Below are 17771 nucleotides of genomic sequence, written 5' to 3'. Positions count from 1 at the left end.
TTCATTATTTTTTCATTAATTATTCTTACTTTAGAATATGCATTCCCAATTTGAGCTATAGACGTTTTTCATAGATAATATTATTTTATATACCCGACAAAGATTTTATTTATTTAATATTAATATACGAACATTCAGGCGTTTTTTTAATTTACAAAATTTCATTAGCTTTTAATTTATATAATTTCACGTAATCTTTGAAAGACACTCAGGAACAAAATTTTCAGAGGAACTCCTGCTGAAGACTCGCAAAACACTGACGCTAATGACCTCAATTAAGCCTAAAAGCAGGAACTGGTTCTGCAGATTGTAAGAAAGGTCTTTAACTTTATTTTTCACTCTTAAAAAATGAATAGATGTTTTACATCTTTGGATTTTTTTTAGGAAAATAAAGCTGCAAAGTTCAAAGAAGTGAGAAGTGGTAACTTTCTGGGAAAAGGGAAGTTTGGAGTAAATGACACCTAACATGTTTATTTATTTGTTTATTATATATTTTTTTGTGTATTCTTTTTGGCCAGGCTTCAGAAAATGAGAAGGTGAACACCCTCTTCTTGAAATTCTTGTGAATGTATTCTAGAAGGATCTTGATTTCTTTATAACGCAGAACAACTTAAAAAAAAGTAACTAACGTCTAAAGATGCTATTTTGAAAGGCGAAATTAAACTGTGATGTTATCTAATAGAGCAATACTGAAATGTTCTTTAATTTAACCTTACCGCTCACTACTCTGGACATGTTTTCATATTTTTTCATCTCTGGCCCGTTTACTACCGAAAGCTTACAATGTCTTATTACCGAATAATCCCTGCTAATATTTCTATAAAGTATGTATATTAGTAAAAATTAATTTTCTTAGATACAGGATCAATGTAATGTTTATAATATTTTTGGACATGTTTTCACATTTTTTCATCTCTGTCCCGTTTACTTTTTATGAAAGCTTACAATGTCTTATTACCTAGTAATATCTGTTGATATTTCTATAAAGTGTGTATGTCAGTAAAAACTAGTTTTCTTAGATACAGGATCCATGTAATGTTTATAATACATTACTAAGCTTTTTGAAATGCACTTGCTAATCATTTCATTTTATGATTAACAAATTCAAAAATACATGTACACTTACTCTGTTGAATAAACATGTTTATTTTTGCAAACATTTCGAATTGGTTATATTAGCCCTCCTTCAGTGCTTTGAAACAATGAACATGAAAAAATTTCATCAGTGCTTGGAAACGATAAACATGAAAAATTACCTCAGTGCTTGAAACAACGAACGTGAAAAAATTACACACGCCAGACGCATAAGCGACTTAGATTACATTGCGCCAGTTTGTATTATGTCTGTGTTCATGGATCGATTTCCTGTTGTACGGCTAAAAGCTCGGAATAACTCACGGGGGAGTCATATTCCCCCCGCTTGAGCTCTGCTAGCTACAGTTCTGATTGAAGATGCCTTTAGAAATTTCTCTGTTCTAAGATGAGACTCGAATCCGATCTCTTCGAACGGGTGACAAATGGGGAAATTACTGTTTAGAACAGATGCGTTTTTGTGATGGATCAAATGCTTGTTGACTGTCAACAATAAGTTACCTTGGCGAAAATGAAAACGAACTAGAACGAAATCCACATTAATTCAAAATAATACTTGATGTATCAAGCGATAGATGAATACAAATTACAAAAATAAGTAAAAAAGAAAAGAAATGAAGTCACTTCTTGCATTTAACCGATTAATAAATAATAATCAATAAGGCGAATTCAGTATAAGCATTTTGAATAGCTGCTGTATGTGATACAATTTGAAACTGGGGCATTGAATCTTTGGCTTCTGAACAGAGATACCATAGCTCTAGGTTCCTGATGCTACTTCTTTTTTTTTTTTTTTTTTTTGGAGAAGAAATGTGTAATTTTATCCATCCAACAGCATGTCTAACGCCTTGTGCCAAGAAAATCAGGATAGCAGACGTGCCCCTTCTATATCCATTGAAAAGAATAATGTTAAGTATCACTATTGAGTTTCTTTTGGCAGATGATCAAGGAAAGTGCTTACCTTGAGCAACAAATCCAATGTATTTTAGCTATCTTGACTGAATTCTTTTGGCAATCAGCATCGATGCAGTTTAAAACCTAGAAAATGCATTTCCAATTGCATTTTGCAAGGTATAAAATTAACGAGTTGTTCTTGAGGAAGACATCAAAAGAAACAGAGAATTGAGAATTTTATTTATAAGAAATTATAATTTTCAGGGCTTAAGAAGTTAAATAACTAAGAATAAAAATAACTTTGAGGAATAAAATGGAAGGATTAGCGTAGAACTGATTATAATTCAAAACTTATTATGTTTGCATTAAATGTGATTTTTTATGATATGAGACTTACGGCCAAAAGGGTCTTGTCCTTTTCTTCCAACTTGAGATTGGTCTGAGCGAGCTGATCAGTTGTCGAATCAAATTCGTTTTCAATTTGTGAGATCTTCTTCTGCAGTGCTCTGACTTCCTCCTCGGCCTAGTGAAAGAAATATTGAAATAAGTGAGAAGAAATATTTTGAAACAATAACTTTTTACGTGTATTCAAAGGCAGAACCAGAATGTCGTTATTGAGGTGATTATTTCCCCCCTCCCCTCCAAGATTATTCTAAAAGCATACTTTTATATTTTAATGCTGTATTTTTGTAAACAGAACACTTTTCATATACTGTTACTGCACTCTCGAAAATTGAAGTATGACAACATTGTAAAACAAAGGAGCATCCTTGTTATTTTCCATGTTGTTATCCTTCCCCTCCACCTCAAATGAAGGATGGATCTGTTCTTGCGTGTACGTGATACCTCACTCTTGTGAATAGATGTTTCAATATACAGTAATTATTTAATCATAAACTTATACATTAAAATGTGTTAAAGAAAGGATGACAATAGTGGATTTCTTAAGTATGAATGAATTAATGATCTCCCATACAACGGATCTGGAGGTGTTCTTTGGGGAAAAATAAGATGCTTAATTTTCTATATTTATGAAACTCTTCGCTCTCCCACCCCATTGTGGGATCTGCGGGCTACCTGCTACTTCACCACCCACCCTCCCTCAAGAGAATTTAAATGCCAAATTAGGAATTACGCTTTGGAATCCCAAAGACATATTTCAGATCTGGAAACTTCGAAATTTCCTAATTGATATTCGGAATTATATTGGTGCGGGGGTACTATACTTCTGACGGCTTACCACTAGCTAAACTAAAATCGAATTACTTGGGGGAAGCATCATTCTTTAATTCATTAATTCACACTTTGGGATTAATTTTAAATGAATAATGATTAAAAAACCTATATGTTTTCCATTGTTTTTCTGTCTCTATATTATTCATTACATATATTTCACGAATCAAACTGAAATGTATTCAATAATTGAGAAAAGAAAGTTATTAATTTTTAACTTTTATGAGATATTTTTAAGCAATGAATGTGTGACGCTGCAGTCGCATGTATGTTTTGTTAACTGATGGAAGTGTTATTTACTAGTTATATTTTCTTTAAAGAACATGTTTAATGGTCTACATTTCTTAAAATTAGGCAAGACGACTCGACTCGACCTCTTAGTTCTACCGTCACCGTAAGTTTAAGTTTGCGATTTCCTCATATTTTCTGTTTATTCAACACTCTTTTAGGCTTAGTACCTTAACTCTAAGCCTTTCGATGCTGTTCGTGATATGTGTAAAAATGTTTTTTATAAGAAGCGTTGCTTGTTTGATGGCAAAAGAAATTTCCCTAAAACAGGAAATAATGGCCAAAATAGAACCCCCAACAGCAAAAATAATATGCTGTTTTTCTGAGATTGTCGAAATAATCAGCGTAGGGATGACACGTTCACAGTGATCGCTATGAAGCACTTCAAATACTTGTGCTATCTGATGGAACTTCGTTTATGAATTGATCAAATAGCAATGATGTTAATGTTATATCAGTGTCATTTATTACATACATATTTGCATATATTTATTTTTACGATTCGGCTTATTTATTTTTACGATTTGGCTTTAACTAAATTATGAGAAATACCGAGTGAAATAATGAATATTGTAATTAATTTCTCAATTTATTTAATTAGGTTATTTATTTCATACCCATTTTGAAACTTTCACAAATTTTTTTTATAAGAAATAGAATCTGAAATTGTTCTTCGGAATTAGGATTGTTTTATCTTTTATTCTTGAATATCATTTATAAAGAAACAAAATAAAATTAAAATAGATTTTATTATTAATTTTTAAAATAAACCATATTAAACTTTCTAAGCCAATGAAAAGCATTTCACTGGATTAGAAAGATAACGAATAATATTTCGAGTTTCTAATTATATTATATTATAACAGTATAAAATACATGAAATAACAGTAGATTAAAGCGATTTAAATTTTTTAAGATCTTGCAGTAATATAAATGCATTGTAAAGGAAATGATATAGATAAAATTGTGAAGTTAAGGCAAATGATTTTGAGCATCATTTCTAATAACTTTTCGGTAAACTTTTAATTGGTTTATTTTGAGACCTAAATTTTAAAAAATAACAAAATATAAATAAATATAATATTCAAAAAGTTAATATAAAATTATATACGCTGTGTCTTATAATGAAACCGAATATAAATGGAACTATTTCAATTGTGGATGTGTTAAATATACACGTTTGTATATATATTAAGAAACAACATTAATAAATTTGATAATTAAATGGAAATGTGGTTATACAAATGTATGAATTTGAGTAACGAGAAATAGTGAATGTGTTTAAATTGTTATTTTAAACAGAAAGTTTAAACGATATTTGGATTTGGGGATTCTGCGCATTTCTTTTCAATCCGCACGATGTCACAAATACTCGACCCGAGAATACATGACTAATTTTTTGATAAAATCCTGTTTCTATCTAATCAGGCATCACGATTATGCAAATCATTACTACATTGTATTCATTTATTGTAACCATTTTTAAGGATACTGATACCAATGGCTGTGCATTAAATAATAAATAAGTAATATTTATTACTTAATAAATTCTCAGTAAATTTATGTGACAATCCTTGAAGAAGGTTCTGCAGCCAGCCTAATTACACGATTCCCCAATTTTCATATATAGCTTATGTGTCATCTAAAAATAAAACTACTTCATCTGCCCCTTGGTGTGCTGTGCAAAGCACATAACATTTTTAGTTATGAGATTCGGTAGTATATCCGATTGGACTACAGTTTTCATGACGTTTACTCTTAATAGCAAACACATACATATATTAACAAAACACCTATTTTTGCACATTTATAAGTAGTTCTTACACATACAGAAAATGTAGAAATGAAGTTGACTAAAAATATTTGTAAACGTTAAAAATTAGGATTTCTGTGCTGTATTAAGCGGTTGAATTTTGTAAAATAGTATTTGTATAGCCAGTGTAAAATTATTTGTTAACATTTTTCAGAATTGAGCAATTATATAATTAACATTAAGATTTTAATTATTGTAATTTAAATTTTATGACATTCCACCTTATAAATATAAAAAATAATTCAGACACGAGTATTTACCAAATTATTTTAAAGTAGTTTTTTTTAAGCTTAGAATAATTAAATTTTTTTGTATTTTATTTATATCAGAGGTTATCAGTTTTTCAGGAATTATTACAAATTTAATAGTTTATAAATTTAACTTGGTAATTTTAATTTCATTGGAACTGTTCTTTTACAATCATATGCTCACGATTAGGATCATTTTCATTGGTTAACATGAATGGGATTCTTCTTCTTAACATAAACAAATTCGAAGTCAGATTTTATAATTTTTCTTTTTATTCTTAAGAAGGAAAAAAAAATGAAAAATTTTGGATTTTACAGTGTTTCAAGTTTATTTTCCGTTGCTTAGTAATGAATATATCTGTATACTAATTAACAGGCTTTGTTTTATAGCCGTATGGGAATGACTTACTTTATAAACACGGAGTTCTGCCTCGCGGGCTTTAGCCTCTGCTGTGTCTGCTTTATCGCAAGAATTATCCTTCTCCAACTTCATAGATGCCATCTTCTTCTTGATAGCCTCCATCTTGGCGGATTATTGGAGTTATCCTGTGCTAGAGAAGAACCACAGCAAGAAACCCAGCGAGCTACTAACCCGAGGAGCAACAGTAGCAACTGTGCCGAGATGCTGAAGAGACGCTAAATGCTAGCGCTACTTTGGGACGTCCCAATATACTTTTCCCTCTCTTCCTTCTTCCTATAGGATGACCCACACATGCACGAGAAGGTTGGAGCTGTACGACGGGGAGTGGAGGGGGGATAGCGGGGGATATATTATGTTTCCGTTGCTGTTTCTGGAACTCACCTCCTTTTGATTGGCTTTCTAGCCCATCCTCCCAATAGTGAGTGGATCTCTGACAACACGGCGGGCAAAATGTAAGTGTCAGATTTCCGAAAACTAAACATAACGTGAATATGGATGGAGTGCAAAGGAATAATAAATGTTAATACATTTACGTTCAAGCACTATAACTCTTATTACTAAAGGCAGTTTTAATTGGGAGTTTGTATCAAGAAGATTATAAGTGAGAAAATGGATGTAAAAACTTTTATTGCTTTCCTATTTTTTAAAATTATCTTACGTTTCATAAAAGTTTTATGTTTAATTAAACATAAATGTGTAATGTTTTATGTTTATAAATGTTTTATGTTTAATTTGATAATTAAACAAAGATTTAATTATCATCATGTGCTAACATTTTGAAAGTGCTTAAAGATTACCTAATATTATCTCAATATTTTCTGTCTTTTAGAAACGTAGCTACGTGTGTTATGACAGAATGGACAACCGAACGTAGGAGAAAAAAACAAAAAAAAAAAAAAACGAAAACTATACTCCTTGATATATGCCACAGAGGTAAGCTTCTTATTTGTAAGGTTTATATTATCGAATTTAGAATAAAGGTCAGTATTTGTATCTGAAAGCCTAATGATTAATTTGTAAATAGAATATTATTTATCTCTAGGAAATGTTGCATATTTCGAAAAATATATATTCTTCGTCCTCATTTCGTTATACGTTGAGAAAATTGATAGTAAGTAATGAATTGCCTTTTTTATTTCGTTTGATTATTTTTTCAAATAAATGGCGTGTTCCTGTAAAGACAGCTCGACCGCATAACAGTTCAGTAATGCAGAATCTTTCTCTTAATTAACAATACGATTTGACTTATTATTAGTTTTTAACTTTCACTTAAAAATATTCATATAGGGGCCCGAACTACAGAAAATTTAATTCCTTTTCAAGTGTTTCTTTACCGTGCATCTGTATCATTTAAGAATTCTGCGGCGCTTTATATTTGGTCCTGCCTTCGCTATGTAGGTCAAAATTGACAAACCGCAATGTTGCTAAAAATACTATACTTAGCTCTAAATATTACAGGTAAATGCAGTTAGCAGGGACTAAGGGCATTAATTATCAGTTAAGGATTCTTTATAATTCCTCAGATATATTAGGAATTTAAAAATGTTTATATTTAGAATTATTACAAGCCAATGTTTATATTCTATGAATCGGAATTTCAGCTGACCTTGAATTTCGAGGCATCACCTGACGTAATTAGTTTTCAAGATTTACAAACCAACTAATTATTTTATCTATGTACGCTTATCCTCTTTTAAAATTTTAATTAAGAAAATGACTTAATTAATTTCTGTTACTTTCTTCTTTCATTTAGCAATTTACTTGTATGCAGAATTACCGAACTCAGAAATAATTGGAGGCAGCTCCAACACATCTCTACGGTCTGAAGTGGCTACAGCACTCCTTTCTTAGTTTTCGGTTGGTAATAGCAGGATACTTCGTCTGCCAATTCCTTTTCAGAAAGGATTGTTACATCTCTTTCATAGCATGAAAGACGGGTATTTTGCCTACTTTCCAAAAATTAAAAGTGGGCTCATGAGATCACTGTGCTTCGGTCTTCGAGAGTCTGTTTCAATCCCATAACTTTTATGTTTACTGTCTGATCAACATATTTATAGCATAGATTTTATTGCCAAAAGTATCCGTACACCTCAACAAATCGCCCTAGTAATTTGGAAAAAAACCCGCCATTCATTAGCGATTTCCAGCGGAGTCATCATAGGATGACATATTAGCAATCAACCTGTTCGTGGCATTACAACAAAACTGCAGTACCCCAGATGACATAATCATCCGATGGCCACAGTTATAGTGACCCCATGGAACCACTATAGCCGTGAAACGTTCGTGTAGGCCGCTGAAATAAGGGAAAGAGACTGGAGGACTATGAAACTGGAGTTGAAAATGGCTGCAGAAACTGATATTAGCGCAAGGATGATACTTGGATGAATTGAAGCACAAACCAAGCGTCATAGCACACAATGCGTGGACTTGCCTGATGCACAGTCAATCATAATTGGCCCCTGGAAAGTTGGAAATGTTATGGAGTTAAGAATCACGGTGTACAGGTTTCCGATCTGATGGTCGTGTTTGGATTTAGCAGATGCTGGAGAACGTTATTTACCACAGTGTGTCGTCACAGCTGTGAATTTTGGAGGAAGTGCTGCCATCATTTGGGGTTGGTCCTCTTGGTTTGGCGTTGCATTGGTCGCTGTTCTTGAATTCCATGCAATGAATTCCATGTGGTACATTGATCTTCTAGACAATTCGTTTCCTTCTACACTGTGGCATCAGTCTGGGAATGGTGTTTTTCTGCTTCAGCATGACAGTGCACCATGTCATACTGCACAGTCTGTGGTGAGTTGGTTTGAAGACATGGGAGTGCAAAAGCTTCATTGGCCTGCCCATGGCACCGCTCATAACTCCACTGGAACATTGGCTTTGAGCCAGGTCAACACGCCCACAATAAGTTGCTTATTTGGCGGCAGCGTTTATGGAGGAATGAAACAAAATACCTCCTTCCTAATCAAAAACTTATTCTGAATATACCGACGAAGTTACAGTATGTAATTAAAACCACATCGGCTGGGAGATTATTAAATATTGTATAAATAAAACGTTCATTGAAACACGTATATGTTCGATTACCTTTCCTATATATATTGTATGTGAAAGGATGCTAGGCTACCTTGACGAGAATGACTATACAACAAAGCCGTGAAAATGGATCCTGATTAAGATGTCTTCCTGCTTAGGAAGTCCAAAGTGATATTGACGAAGGGCATGGTGCCAAACTTTGCAGATGACTTGAAGGTTGGAGAGTGGGTAATGGTGGGCGTCAAGAAGTACTCCGTGCCGACATAGATAGACTTCAGGTATGGTCAGATAAGGAGTCGTTGCATTTTAGTGGCGCAAAGTGGAAGGATTTACACTTGGGATATAAGAACTCCAAAATAACATACACTATGAAGGGATTGAATTAAAAACGGTAGAGGAAGAAGGGGATTTTTTGTGAAGACATGTGAAAAGGAAAGTCCACATTGTGTTTTGTCGATTATTAAAAGGGCGGTTATAATTCTACTGCATAAAGCAATTGCGAGACCGCACTTGGTCTTTTAGCCACATCTAAAAAAAAAGACATCAAGTTTTTTTTGAAAAAATTCCAAAGACGGGAAACACGCCCGGTGAGGTCGAAAAAAAGAGAACCCATATGAGAAGAGGCTTCGAATATGTGGGGTACAGAGCTTGGTAACCAGATACCTTAGAGAGGATCTAATTGGGTTATGAGAGGAGGGCGGTAAAATGAATGAAGGTAAAATTTTCATGTATTATGTGACACTAGAACAGAGCCCATAAATTCAAATTAAGGGGGGGGGAATTATAGACTGGACTGTAGAAAGCATCTGGTCCAAAAACTATCTTAATTTATGATGGATTTTTTCCTATTTAAAATGACACCCCCTTAAGGGGATTACCCTCCTAAGAAATTCATAGCGGTGGTGACACACCGACATTTTTGTCATATAATGTATTTTTTTTATTAGTCTGAACATTGAATACTGTAAATGTTAGTTTATCATGCAATATGTTCTTTTCCTATTCGAGACGTGCAACTCATGTATTGCATTAGAAATGAAAATATGTTTCCTTTGTATAGGTTTCTCTTATGGAACACTCATAACCATCACAGTGAGTTGCCTTTGTATTACACTGCTTGAAATAAACAGCACTTCGCTATTGAAGACAAGCCTATCTGATACCACGATGTCCTGATTTTCCAAATTGTGGAAAAATCCTGGTTTCGAAATTCGTCAAGGTGAGAGAAATATGAGGAATTCTTTAGGGAAATGGATGCCAGAAGTTTATAAAACTATAACAGGGAGCTAAATGATTTTGTAATAACTGAGACGAAAGTGGAAGAGAAATTGTTGAAGTTAAACTTAATAAAGACATCTTGGGTGGATAGGATCTATCTAATTGTATTAAGGGAGACAGCAAAGGTGGTAATCAAACCCTTTTCTGTAATTATGAGAGCATCCTTGGAGATGTGCGAAAGTATCCCCAATTCACCAAGGGGGATCAAAGGGTGACACAAGTTACAGACCTGTTAGCTTAAATTCTGTTCTAGGGAAAATAATGGAGTCACTGGTTAAAGAAATAATGAAGGACCATCTAGAGAGTGCAGTTATACTTCAGTCACAGCATGGATTTTGTTGGTCTTGTCTGACCAATTTGATTGGATACTACGATGTGGTCACAAAGTAAATGGATGAAAAAAGTAATTTTGATATCATATGATTGGATTTCAGGAAAGCTTTTGATACTGTTGCACATGGAAGACTGCTGTACAAATTGGAGCAGTATGAAATTAAGAGCAAATTGCTACAACGGATAAAGGGATGGTTGATTGGAGAAGATAGAGAGCGGTATCAATGAACACTGCTCTTAGTAAACTAATGTTATTAGTGGAGTTTGTCAAGGTTCGGCGTGGGCACATTGTTGTTTTCTATCTTTATCAATGATGTTGATGAAGGCATGTCAAGTTTAATGTCCAAGTTTGCAGATGAAACAAAAGTTGGCAGGGTGTGAATGACGGTAATAACAGTATGCTACTGCAACAACACCAAAAAAAATTGGCAGATGGTCTGAGAAATGTAATTGAAGTTTAACATTGACAAATGCAAAGTACTGCATATGGGTAGCAGTAATCCCAGTGTCAATAACGTGTCAACTATGTGGTACCACTGAGGTTAATGTAAAATGAAAAAGAGCAGTGGAGACGCTGCCAGGACAACTCATGGGATTTTGTCAGGAATTTTTCTAGCAGGGATAAGGAGGTGATTATCCCATTATATGAGGCAATGGTCAGGCCACACCTTGAGTACTGCATATAGGTGTGGAGGCTGCACTTTAGGATATAGAGCTGTTGCAACGAGATTGGCGAGGGAAAAAAAAAGGTACTCTTACCAAACTTACATCTCTGTTGCGGAAGTGAAATGCTTGAATGAATTCAAGGAAGTACTATACAAACTATTGGAGGGGATGAATAGGTGAAATAGGAATTTTTTTTTGTTTTGGCTAATGTTGAATTATTCTAGGGTTGAAAATAAAAAAAAAAAAGCAATATAAACTTGCATTCAATTCTGAACGGTTAAGAAATTTTGGCAATTTCGATCTAAAAAAATGACTGCAGAATTTTTAATTCAAAAAATTATAAAAGTAATAAAATTTAAACAATAATAAGCAGGTATGTACCTAGATAAAATGTTTATAAATATGTGTTGCTTATTTCAATTTATTATTTAAATTTTTTTTATGTTTATTGTTTTTTTTTTTTATTATTCCATTGCCATTTAAAAAAAAAATTAGAACAGCCATAACCTTTCAGATTCGCACACATGTTTTTATGATTTTTTTTCTTGTTCTAGATCCAAAAATACGTCAACGAATTTTTTGCACTTTAAGAGACAAGATAAAAGTTCTTGAGGATGAATCAGAACTCAGTAAAACTTCAAATTATCCATGACAAAAATGAAACTCGAAAAACTAAAAACAAAGCCAGGAACATGAAAGTTGTTTTTAAAAAATCAACAAAATTTAAACTACAAAGGTTGCTGCAGGGTTTTAGTGCATAGCACACGCTTCTTGATTAGACCGGGGTTCGAGCCCGTGACCACCAAATACGGAGGATGCAGAAAGGTCAGGGAATGACCACCGCATATCCTCGGAGCAATATGGCCTTAGTTGCTAAGGCTCCTAAAAATTAAATAACAGCAACTAACAATAGCAGGGTTTTAGACGCATTAGCGACTTAGACTATATTCATATACAGTGGCGGACAAAAAAACTGCATCACCTTAAAAAAAAGTAACATTTGTAGTGAAACGTATAAGATATTGTTCGATTCATTTTGTTTGTCGCAAAGCAAAGGTATTGCGTCAGATAACGCTTCTATTGCATCAGACACTAATTGCAAGATATTGCATCAGCCGTTTCTATAAATACGGCGTTGGAATGGTATACACGCTCATTAGTATTCTGTTTAGCAGAGGTGTAAGCATGGCTCCATATGTTCAGTTGACACCAAGAAAAAAAAAGTGTAACTGTTGCTCTGTCCCAGGAAGGGCTTTCTACGCATGCTATTCCTGATAAAATAGGCTGCCACCAGCCAACAGTATCCCGGGTGCTGAAATTGAAGCGTGAAACCGGTGATGTGAAGAGAAGACCTGGATCAGGCCGCAAGAGAGAGTGACTACGCCTTCCTAAGATCGATATTTGAAACATCTAATACAGTTTTAGATCTCCTGATCTAAAACTGGATTAGCCGTTTCGGCCCAAGAAGAAGCCTTTGTTGACCCAACAAATGAGGAAGAAGCGACTTGCTTGTGCTAAAACGCATGTTTCACGGACAAAAGAGCATTGGGACACCGTCATCTTTTCTGATGAATCGAAATTCAACCTGCATGGTTGATGGAAAGCGATATATCAGAAGACGAAAATCGGAGGCATACCATCCTGACTGCATAACACCAACTGTAAAGTTCCCTGTCGATCAGATGGTCTGGGAATGCATAACAAGTAAAGGGCTGGGGCGAATTAAGTTTATTAACGGAGCGGTGAATGTAGAAACCTACACTGCTATATTGGAGGAATGCCTGAAACCCATTATTAGGAATCACTACGCATACGTCCAAAACTGCATTTTTCAACAGGACTCAGCACCTTGCCACACAGAAAAATTGGTAAGTTTTATGCTATTTGTATTTAATTATGAGTTTGTCTTCTTGTCTCACAAGGCTTAAAACATACACCAATGTTTTCCCTCGTTTTTCTCCCTTAAGTTGCAGTCATACCTCAGAAATTCTGGTATTACAGTGTTGGACTGCCCCGGATTTTAACAGTCCAGATTTGAACCTTTTTGAAATTTGCTGGTACATAACGTTGTCTAAAATTGCTCAGAAGAAGCCAACAAGTAAGATTCAGCTACAGGAGAGCATTGTAAGGGTGCGGTACCACGAAATTGGGTAACCGTATATCCAGAAGTTGATTAACTCTATGCCAGATCGTTGCAAGGCTGTAATTGCAGCTCTAGAAGGAACAAAAAAATATTGAAGACTTATTTTGCTGATTCACAGTACATAATACTATTACGTTAACTTCACAGTACATAATACTATTACGTTAATTATGTCGCCCTAGACCGACTAACTTAGCCACGTTGTAAAAAAAAAAAAATAATAATAAAATAAATAAATAAAAATTTCTTGTACGTAATTCTAACTCGGACCTCTTTCAGCCGTTATCGGGAGAACAGTGTTTTTATACGCTGTACTACCACAAAGGCACGAAAGGAGTGCCTTTGTGGAATGCCAACTGAATAACATAACAAACTGTTATGGAGTACAACAGTGCAAAATTCCGTTTTGGGGTTCTCCCAGCGGTTTCCCCCATAAGAATGTCAGAGGCACTGAAAATAGATCTCCAAAATAGACCAGTTCACCTCTGATCAGTCACAAACTTCTTGTTTGTAAAATGGAATTATATGAGTACGAGGGGCATCAATTTAGGGATTAGTGCTAACGTTTCTACTAAGTCATACGGGGAGTGATGCGCAGAATCAGAGACAATATGGCGTTCACAGTGACGAGTGCATCCAAGCTAGCGCAGCTCAGCCTTGTTCAGTATCGTTGCAACAGAGAACTCTTCAGCAGTAGAAACTGATCGGTGTATAGAAAAGGTGTACATCGATACTCTGTCACGCCTATTAAATGGTAAAGTATACGAATGATCAAACCATTAGCGTAAAAGGAAGAAAAAAAAAAAAAAGACTGGACGATGGTTCTCGGACAGGACAAGCTCACACAGTTGTGACAGAAATAAATGTTGTCTTGGTAGACAATGTCATCAGAATGAATCGAATCGGTGTACAGCGCTTGCTGACGCCCAGGAAACTAGTCGTAGATCTGCCGTCCATGATCCCTAAGAGATATTAGTTTAGCAAAGTATGTCTGAAGGTCTCAAGTGTCTCAATGAAGAATGGGAATTTTGTGATACACAAAATTTCTGTGCTCCAAACGCAGTATGAAGAGGAAGGAAATGAGTTCTTAGTTTGCATAGTGACTTTGGATGAGATGTGGTGCAAGTAGTTTGAACTAGAATGCAAACCAAATATCAATCGTCATCACGACCAAAGAAATTCAACATTTGCGACTGGAAAGATTTTTCTCATTTTGTTCTTCAACTCACAAGGATTGCTGCTGTGCCGCTTCATGTGTAGAAGTGAAACAATTAACTCGTAAAATTCTGCTTGAATCTTCAAAATTGAACTGCGACGTGCCGTTGAAATGTAAGTTGTGACATCTAAAGACTTATCTTTGGGACACTCTTTTAGAGTTTTATGCATGCTGCCCCCATTTCATCGGAAGGGAGCGGGAAATAGAAATTTTGCCACGGGCTCTACTGCTCTTAACTACACTGTGGGCTGTCCTTTACATTATTGGCCGAATTCTTTTGGTGAAACTCGTATGCCATTGAACTTAATGCCAGTATGAAAAAAAAAAAAAAAAAAATCAATTTTATATATCAAAAGTTGGTAGAATATTATTCTGTTTTAGCGTATTCTGTTAACTTGAAGCGTTTTGTATTTCTGGATGTTATGTTTCTGTAGTAGTGATATTCAACCTCTAGCTTTCTCCTCGTAAAGATGTTTTCTTTCTTTTTTTTTTTTTTTTATTTGTTCAGCTATAATCTTGCTCTTATTCCATTCCGTGCTATTTATAGCCGTTTATCCTTTGCAATTTCTATTTCTGGTCACTTCACACTTCGCATATTCTTTCTATTTTTCCATAACCGGTTTCTTGTTTTCCTCTTTCTTGTATGCTTTTCCTTTTCACTTTCCTGTGAAACAGGTCAAGTTCTTTAAAGCAGCGGTCCCGAACCTTTATGCAAGTGGGCTGTATTAAATGGTCAAATGTGTAATGGGACCGTGCCTCCAACCGGAAATATGAGGTCAAGGCCGCACCTCCAAACGAAAATATGGCCACCATCTCGAATATTTCTGTGATTGTGTGTACGTTTGTGTGCGTGGGGGGATTTTCCATTACGAAGTCCAGTGTCTGTTGTTGATATTATTAAAGGTATGAAAAGTATATACACAATCCAGGAGGACAAAGTGCCCCCTCATCTTACTACTCACTGACAACACCCACAGACGGAAGTGTAGGCATGTCTAGTTAATAACATAATCGCCAAATTAGAAAATTTATGTGAATACAGTTGTCTGCAGAGGGAAACAGTGTTTTGCTGTTTTCATCATAACAGTGTTTCTGTTTTCACCTGTTATCAATTCAATATCTCCATAGTTTTCTTGATTTTATTCTTTCGGGTGCCTTTTTCATTTAAGAAAACAATATCTTTTCACCATCATACTTTTTGCCTTTGTTTACATTCTTTTTGACCTCCTAACTACCCCTGCCCCTCTTTATTTCCCATGATTAATTACGTCTTTTGTTTTATTTCCTGCACAGGTTCAAGCCACTCTCACATAACAAATGGTCTTCTGTTCCATGTTCCAATCCGATATATGCTGTAGTATTTCCTCACTTCTTTTCGTTGACATTTTGGCTTTTTTTGGCGAGCACCTCTTTTTATTTTTCAACGAAACTTTTCTGTCACGTTCATTTTTTTTAAACTTTCTTACTGGGAATGTAACAACCTAATAGCGTTTATTATTTCTGTCTTTAAAGTTTAATAAAATATTACGATTGCTTTTTTTAAAAAAATGGATGCCGTATTTAATAATGCATCTTAAATTCTGATTTTGGTATATTTATCACTGAAATTTACTGAGAGTTTTCAGAAATAGTTATTTAAAATGAGAAAAATTATAGATTTTCACTAATTAGTGAACTTCAAACATACTAATGTCACATGTACTGATTGAATGAAGTAAAAGATAATCCTTCAGTATACACAATTTTACCAAAAGTTCGAAACACTGGAAGGAGCAGACTAGACTTTGAGCATGGACAGGTGGTAGAACAACATGCGATTTGCGACGGATTTCAGAGTTTTTCAACGTTTGGAAGATCTTTTGGAACATCGTACGTTAGGATAAGGCATTTGGCCAAGCCAAAGTTAAATTTCGAACACGGAGACTGCATATCTTGAGGAAATCTCTGATGAAAACCGCACCTAAAATTGCCGGAAGAACACCCAGGACGCCTGGGAATATACAGAATAAGAAAGTGCCATATGTCCAGTGCGCATATTGCACACAGTTGCACCCATAGGACATAGTTGCTGCTCATAACTCTTTCATCACGAAAAAAAAAATGTAACACAACGGGTAAGTGATGCCTTGCTTGGAGTAACTGGCTGTAGAGGAGTGGAAAAGGGGTCTTTGAAATGACGAACCTTGGTATACGCTTTTATTTATCAATTTGAGGAACTTGGTGTGGTACCATCTCTGGGAAACATACGATCCCAACGATGCAGCAAATTGACGGCAGTGTGGTGGTTTAGGCTTGCTTTTTATGGTATGGTGTTAGACTGATGGTTTTTGTAAATGGTATGTTGACAGCGATATTGTGACGTATTCGATAGCGCCGTTCTTCTAACAGTGGCGCAACACCTTGCAGTTTTCAACAGTACGATTCCCCTCTATGAAATATTGGTATGTATGGAAACTTAGTTTAGTGAGAATAATATGATATTGATAGACTAGTGTCCTGGGCGCGATAGAACCATTGCTACACGAACTGGAAAGACGTGCGAAGCAATCATCCACAAGGATTGCGGATGATTGCTTCCACATCATTTGTCCAGTCAGAATCTGTTTGATGAAGGGGTGGAGAAATATTTAGGTCGATACTTGTCATGATTAATGAAACATGTTGAATGCGTATTACAGGCCAAAAAGAGGCTCTACGCCTGATCCTAAGCTTGTGGTCTTTTGATTTTATATTATGTACGTTCATTCTGCAATATAATGTTTGGGACTTAATTATTATATTTTATATGGTCTCAGTTTAAGTCGAAAATGCTGACAAATTACATTTTCGATTTCAGATTGTAATAACACCCTGAATAAATGTTAACCCGCATGAACGGATCCAATGAACTTGGAAGATTTATGTCATTTCCCATATACCGCACAATTGCGATTAGCGATTAAATAAAGAGTTTGCTAACAGATTGTTGGCTACACGTGTAGGTAGAAGTGGAAGTAATGCATAAAACACATATAATTTGAATAAAAGATGTGTAGATTAAAAATTTATTGCAGAATTAATTATGTAGTCTTAGTAACACATCAGGCATGAGATCGTAATTAAAGAAATTA

At 34.8% G+C, this 17771-nt stretch overlaps 1 protein-coding gene and 1 long non-coding RNA gene across 6 annotated transcripts in view; one reads left to right on the top strand and one right to left on the bottom strand.

Moving 5' to 3' along the window:
- LOC150085263 (tropomyosin-like) overlaps nucleotides 1-6275 on the bottom strand; it is a 108712-nt gene extending 102437 nt beyond the window's left edge. For 2 of the 5 annotated variants that reach the window (XM_090373953.1, XM_090373952.1), the window contains exons 1-2: nucleotides 5978-6263; nucleotides 2384-2509 (exon numbers count right to left, since the gene is read on the bottom strand). In XM_090373953.1, the coding sequence (XP_090230079.1) occupies nucleotides 2384-2509; nucleotides 5978-6091 (240 nt within the window). In that variant the 5' untranslated portion in view covers nucleotides 6092-6263. Of the gene's footprint in view, nucleotides 1-2383; nucleotides 2510-5977 lie in introns of all 5 variants that reach the window. The other 3 variants (XM_090373954.1, XM_090373956.1, XM_090373955.1) reach the window with 3 other exon arrangements.
- Nucleotides 6276-6481: 206 nt separating this feature from the next.
- Nucleotides 6482-17771, top strand: part of LOC150085262 (uncharacterized) — a 58194-nt gene continuing 46904 nt past the window's right edge. The window contains exons 1-2 of the long non-coding RNA XR_016546966.1: nucleotides 6482-6604; nucleotides 6819-6922. This is a non-coding gene — a long non-coding RNA (uncharacterized LOC150085262). The remainder of the gene's footprint in view (nucleotides 6605-6818; nucleotides 6923-17771) is intronic.

The sequence above is a fragment of the Mastigoproctus giganteus genome, chromosome 5 (assembly GCF_048544385.1).
Source record: "Mastigoproctus giganteus isolate SK-2022 chromosome 5, ASM4854438v1, whole genome shotgun sequence".
NCBI classification, from domain to species: domain Eukaryota; kingdom Metazoa; phylum Arthropoda; class Arachnida; order Uropygi; family Thelyphonidae; genus Mastigoproctus; species Mastigoproctus giganteus.
This window is presented reverse-complemented; position numbering and strand designations above follow the sequence as displayed.